The following is a 6,831-nucleotide window of genomic DNA, read 5'->3' as shown; positions in this document are numbered from 1 at the left end:
AATCTTGCAAGTGAGCATGCTTGATACACCGTATAACTTCATAAACACGCAATAAATGTAAAAAGCCCGAACTCCTTTAAGTCGAGAATGTTTTACCTAGCCTCGGGATACGAGGAAAAAGTCGGGGAAGTGTTCAAGAGTCAGGTGACTCGGTGGAACTCTCGGAAAAGAGTTCGGGATTCAAGGGCAGCACGTTCGGGTGAGCCTTAGTGCGCGGGTGAATGTGCACAGGCACGGACAGGCGCTGGAGGGTGCTCAGACGCGGACGGGCGCGTGAACGTGCACAGGAAGGCAGGCGCGCGCACGGATAAGCGCCGGTAGACGCGCGGGATGTCACGGACGTGCCGGGCGCATGCGTGCATGCATGCAAGCGGAGAGAAGTCGGGGCGCATGGGCACACGGGTGTGCGCGCGGGCGAGCGGGCAGACAGGCGCGCGGCAGCGGACTCGTTGACGAGCACGTGCACGGTAGCGCACGAGTTGGTGACGTCGAGCGTCTGGGCGCACGGGCTGGTGACGGGTGCACTGTTCACCCGAGAGCATGTTCTTCGCCCGAAATGAAGAAATCCACCTGAAATGATGAGCAAATGACTTCAAACTGAAAATCTAAGTTCAGAAATGAACTCCTTGGGGCCAAAACATGTGGTCCATGGAGTTTGAGAATTTTTTGATCTAAGTCGGAATAATGACCACCATGGATTCCAACTTAAACTCTAAAGGTTTTTGGCTTGGTTTTTGCTTGGGATGGGTTGCGATTTTGTTGCTGGAGTTAGGGGAGAATTGAGAGCATTTCCTAGAGTGAGAAAGCTAGTGAGAGTGTGCAAGAGGAGAAGCGATTATCTTAATGACCATATAGCAATATATAGGCAAAGCTAATGAGTAATTAAGCAAAACAAAGCACAATTACGGCCCTCATTAGCAAAAATCGGCCACCCTTAATGAGGATGATGATGAATGTGAGCCAAGTGTTCTTGATGAAAAAGAGTTAAAAGCATTTATGGGCATTGATGAGGAGTTGGAGTGTTGAAGTGAAAGACTAAGGATATTTTGAGCTTAGAGTGTAAGAGAGCAAGGTGAGGTCGGTTTGGGCAAGGGGTGGCCGATCTTGGGCAGCCCGTGAGTCCCACGGCCCATGAGGAGAAACTGGGAGAAAGCTTGGGTCTCGATTGGTCGTGTATTCGAAATTCGTGGTTGAATTAAATGTCAAATTGTCGACATACGTGAGAAAACGGATTTAAATGAGCCCAAGATAGGCACTTTTCATGGAAAAATGCCTCGGGTTCGTACGAGACTCGGAAATCGATTTTGCTCATTTCAGGTGACCAGAGAGAAATTGACCGCTTCTGACAGCATATCTCGTATCTGTATCTCACGTCGGTCATTTTGACATAAATTGTCTGACAACGTGGATTGTTGACCCTTATGCCGGTAATGCAAATGTGGAGCCGGAGACATCCTAGGAGGTTGAAACTGGATTTCTTAGATTGTTTTCTGAGTTGCTTGGGTGTTCCAGAGGTCACTGTAATATCTATTTGTCGAGATCGGATCTCTAAGGACTTGAAAAGTACATCTGAGACCTCTAAAGCACTGTTCGGGAGGTCTAGATGAGTCGTATGATTCATTCCGACGATTCCACAATGAGCCTTGGGAAGGCTAGCACTGTGTAAGGTAGGCGTCCGGCGTCAAGTTTCCCCAAAGAGGACCTCCGGATGTGAATTTCCACTGAAAATGACTTTTTCTGCTCCTTGGAGGTTACTTGGAAAATTGAAAAGGTTTTTGCTGTCTGTTTTACCCAATTGCGAATGTTCGCTAGAGTTTTTAAGGTAATGCAGTACGAACTTCGTTTGCCGTAATTCTGTCAGATCAGTCTCCAGTTATGCATTTTCGAAGAAGAGTATGCTCGTTATGTCGCTCGAAAGTCATTTGAAGTGTCAGTGTGGCTTCCAAGAGACAATATAAAGCACTGCTCATGCTCTGTATGCTTGTGGGGCATGGCCGTATCTGACATTTGGAATTAATTTTTCTAAGAGAAACCGGCCTTTTTGGACTTCCACTGAAAAGTTGTCTGTATACAAAAAGTTGTTATGTATAGAGCAGATGATTCGCAAAATGTGTTTGAAGACACTTTTCATCTGTTTGGCATTGGAGTGGATTTTTGGAGTTCAATATTGGCTATCTTCCGATAGTTGAGTGAACTATCGGAAAATAAGACTGTCCATGTGATATACTAAAAATGCCGATTTTGGACGTTGTTGAGCTCTCTAGTCACTCTGTTGCCTTTTGGTGACCCCTGGAATCCTTCTGTTGCTTGCGCATGTCATCCACTTGATTTAGCTAACTTGAGGATGAATAATGATTTCTTACTCTGTCGAGCCTTTTTCTGTATTCCTACTTATGTCATGGTTTGGACTATTGTTGATATTGTTGTTTGGAATGGTGAGCCAAAATAGGGTGCGGACAGCTTGCCCCTTTTTGACTGCGTGCTTGGGTAGAGGATGCAGCAAAAGACTTCAAAAGCACCCCATTTGATTGATAATAATTAGCATGTCACCCCAATTATCCTCCTCTTCTCATCTTTTGGATGTGTGGGGAATATCGTACCTAGTGCAAAGGAAAGGGAAACGAAGTGAGACATCGGCAAACTCCGCAGCAAAGGAAAGTGTATGGAGAAAATGCATGTTAAGCGTGAAGAAATAGCGAGGCTTAATGAAAAGGGTGGTGTAAAAGGCAGTGGGCGCATGTCCAGTAGTTTGCAAAGAGGAACGGGCGAGCAGGCCCGAAGGATTTGTGAGAAGCACGAGCGAGGGGGCTCGGCAATCTTATAAAGTTTTAAAGAGAGTGTGCAGGGGCGAGGTGGTCCGGCACAGTGGCAGGGTACGAGTGAGATGACTCGGCAAATTTGTGAATGAAAAGAAATGTGCACAAGCGAGGTGGCTCGGTAAAGTTGCAAGAAGCATGAGTGAGGTGACTTGGCTGATTTGCGAAGCATAAAAGGAAATGTGCAGGGCGAGGTGGCCCGGTAAAGTTGCAATATGCATGGGCGCATTGCCTTGTGGATTGCAGGGTGCACGGGCGAGGCCCGACGGAGTTTTGCAATATGCACGGGACGCATACCGAATGAACTGCATTTGTTCAAAGACGCCTACCCAATGGACTTGCGGGGTGAATGGGCGAGGCCCGACGGAGTTTTGCAATATGCACGGGACGCATACTGAATGAACTGCATTTGTTCACATGCGCCTACCTAATGGACTTGCGGGGTGCACGGGCGAGGCCTGGCGGAGTTTTTGTAAAGAGCACGAGTGAGGTGACTCAGCGAAATGTGCACAGGTGAGGTGGCCAGGCACAGTTGCAAGGCACGTGCAAAACATAGAGTAAGTGCAAGTGTTTGGGGATGGTAGGAGGTGTGGAAGGAATCATTGTGATCTAATTTAGCATTGTGTTTGTCAACATTGCTGACGATGTTATAACAGATCGCTTCGTTGTTTGTCATCTGATTCCGATGCCACTGAGTGCGTGAAATGCTATCCTGCAGATATCTCTTCGGATTGAAGTTGTAGTTCTTGGTATGAGGCAGACATACATTCGTCAAAAGAAGATACCCTTCGGGGTTTACATCCTCATAACTGCATACGGAAACATGGGAGCTAACAATGGTTGTCAGTCCTACCATACAATCATAATGGAGATGTGTAAAGAAGTCTGAGTAATAATGCTTCGAGGATTTAGACTTGATGACCATTTAAAGGGGTGACCGTGTCCCTCAAGAGTATGATTTGAAATGAAAAGCCTTTGGCAGAACGGGGCATAACCCGTGAAATTTGCATAAAGGTAAAGGGAGGGAACTTTGGGATCCTCCAAATCAAGGATACAACGATTCGACTGCACATTGAAACGTGTCTCATGGCTAACGAGTCAAGGAGAGTTTGCTTGCGTCGAAGACTGCAAAACCACTACTCGTTGTCGCTTCACACTGAGTGTAGCCGTTCTTTCATGGTCAAGCTGCCAAAGGTCCCATAACTTTTGCCTAGGTCGCTAGACGCGTAACGACCTAGCGGGGTCTTTTATTTTGATATTTCCCTCGTTTAGAGCTCACCTTTTGCTATGATCGCCCTAATCGGGTCTAGTCGTACCCCTCGGTTCCTCTAACTTTTGCCTAGATCACCTCCAAGAGGTTTTCAACCTAGCGTGGATATCGTTTCAAGATCTCCTTTTGCCACGGTTCCCCTTTGCGGGATTTTAAACCGTGCCCCTCATTCCCTAACTTTTGCCTAGGTCGCCTCAAAGAGGTTTTCAACCTAACGGGAAATTCATTCTTTTTCTCTCAAAAGAAAAAAGTTTAGAGAAAGGGAAAGAGCCGAAGAAGGGAATATGTGAGTGAGCCAAATTAAAAGTACTGGGGATTGTAAATGTGAAGAAAGATAAAATGTAATGTACATTGAGAAAACACCCGTAGTGGGGTAACAGAAATACCATCAAGGATAGTATTTCTTAAGAGCATCAGCATTGACCGGAAGAGCATTCTCGTTTCTGTCCATGTCATTGAGGATGATTGCCCCTCCGTCAAAGACTTCTTTGACGATGAAGGGACCGTCGTACTTGTAAGTAAATTTGCCCCTGGAATCTGGGGCGACGTGCAAGACCTTCCGCAAAACGAGGTCGTCAGGGCTGAACTCGCAGGGACGGACTTTCTTGTTGAAGGCTCGGGCCATCCTTTGCTGATAGCATTGACCGTGGCAAAGTGCTGTGAGCCACTTCTCATTAATGAGATTAAGTTGTTCGTAGCGTTGTTTTGCCCATTCTGCTTCCTGAAGCTTGGACTCGGCAAGGATCCTCTTGAAGAGAATCTCCACTTCAACCGGAAGAATTACTTCCATGCGGTAAACCAAAGAGTACGGGGTTGCCCCCGTAGACAAGCGAATAGAAGTCCGATACGACAAGAGCGCGAATGGGAGCATCTAGTGCCAGTTTTTGTAATTCACCATCACTTTTTCGATGATTTTCTTTATGTTCTTATTCGCTGCCTTTACCGCACCATTTATTTGTGGACGATACGGAGAGGAATTGTGATGTTGGATCTTGAACTGTGCACAGAGCTTGTCGATGAGTTTGTTGTTCAAGTTCTTGGCGTTGTCTGTGACAAGAGTCGCAGGGACCCCGTACCGCGCAATGATGTCGCGTTTGAGGAAGCGTGCCACGACCTTTGCAGTGACCGATGCGAGGGTAATAGCTTCGATCCACTTAGTGAAGTAATCAATAGCTACCAGTATGAATAGGTGTCCATTGGATACTTTGGGGTTGATAGGACCAATCACATCCATGCCCCCACATTGAAAAAAGGTCATGGGGTTGCCATTGTATGCAGTTCGTTGGGTGGTACTTTGATTTGATTCGCGTAGACTTGGCATAAGTGACGGTGCCTAACATGCTTGACGCAGTCAGTCTCCATGGTAGACCAGAGTAGCCCAATCGCATGAGTTTCTTTGCAAGCATGAGCTCGTTCATGTGAGGCCCGCAATTTCCTTCGTGCACTTCTTCCATAAAGTGTAGTGCCTCATTTTCGTCGACACATCGAAGTAGTGTAGCGTCAAATGAGCGGCGGTAGAGAGTCTCACCGCTCAAGAAGAAGTGTGCTGCGATGCGTCGGAGAGTTCTCCGATCATGACGATCAGTGAATGCCAGGAATTGGCCGGTTTACAGCAAGTGCTTGATGTCCACATACCAAGGCTTGCTGTCGACAGCCTCGATCATCTCGCAATGGGTAGGGCCCTTGGCAATCTCAAACTCGATTGGCTCGATGAGATTTTGATTCGTAATGCTCACCATGGACGCGAGCTTTGCGAGTGCATCCGCAAACTGATTCTTCGTGCGGGGTGTGTATGCAAACGAAACATTCTCGAAATGCTCTGTCAGCTCTTCGAGATACTCATGGTACGACACCAATTTTGGATCCTTCGTCTTCCACTGCTTGAGCGTCTAAAAGATTGTGAGCATAGAGTCGCCAAACACTTCAAGTTCCTTGACTTTGAGATCGATTGCGATCGGTAAGCCAAGGATACATGCTTCGTATTCAGCTATGTTGTTGGTGCCGGGGAAATTAATCTTCGCTGCAACAGGGAAATGACGTCCTTTAAGGGATATCAGCACTACGCCAATACCAGATCCGGTGGAATTGACTGCGCCGTCAAAGTACATCTTCCACCCAGGATCCTCCTCCTTATTATTTACTTGGAGAATCCCTTCATCTGGAAAGTCATAGTTGATTGGTGTGTCATCATCAATCGGAAACTCTGCTAGATGGTCTGCTATTGCTTGGCCCTTTACTGATGTGTGCGACACGTACTCGATGTCGTACTTCGTCAGCTGGCAATGCCATTTTGCTATGTTCCTCATGGAGGACGGACTGCCGAGCAGATACTTCAGAAGATCCGTCTTTGATAGCAGGCGAACAGTGTGGTAGAGAGTATATTGCCGGAGCCTTTGCATGACCCATACGAGTGCACAACACATTTTCTCTATCTCAGTGAATTTCTTACTTAAATAGTAAATTGCTCGGTTTGCGTGAGAGGAATTGTCCCTTTGCCCTAACATGCACCCGATGGATTGTCGGCGTACTTGTACAGACTCGAATGTAGACTCTCGTCAGGGCCCGCATGCGCGCTTTTGGATCGCGCGGCTTGGGAGTGTCCACCTTCCTGTGGGGACGCGTGACGGACACGCGTGAGAAAGAGTCGCCACTTATCATTTTACGACCCGAAGGTCGAGGGCGGATAAGTTACCCGGGTCTAGGGGTATGGAACACCTAGTTGTTGTTAAGGCATTGATCTGTACG

The 6,831-nt window shown here is 47.2% G+C and overlaps 1 protein-coding gene across 1 annotated transcript; it reads right to left on the bottom strand.

The window, feature by feature from the left end:
* Positions 1–5,975: 5,975 nt before the first annotated feature.
* On the bottom strand, positions 5,976–6,485 carry LOC116193761. The gene has a single exon (XM_031522508.1). It carries the CDS (start codon positions 6,483–6,485, stop codon positions 5,976–5,978), a length of 510 nt encoding a protein of 169 aa, XP_031378368.1.
* Between the last annotated feature and the right edge of the window lie 346 nt (positions 6,486–6,831).

Source organism: Punica granatum, chromosome 2 (assembly GCF_007655135.1).
Source record: "Punica granatum isolate Tunisia-2019 chromosome 2, ASM765513v2, whole genome shotgun sequence".
NCBI classification, from domain to species: Eukaryota; Viridiplantae; Streptophyta; class Magnoliopsida; order Myrtales; family Lythraceae; genus Punica; species Punica granatum.
The sequence above is the reverse complement of the archived record's forward strand: the minus strand, read 5'-3'. Positions and strand labels throughout refer to the sequence as shown.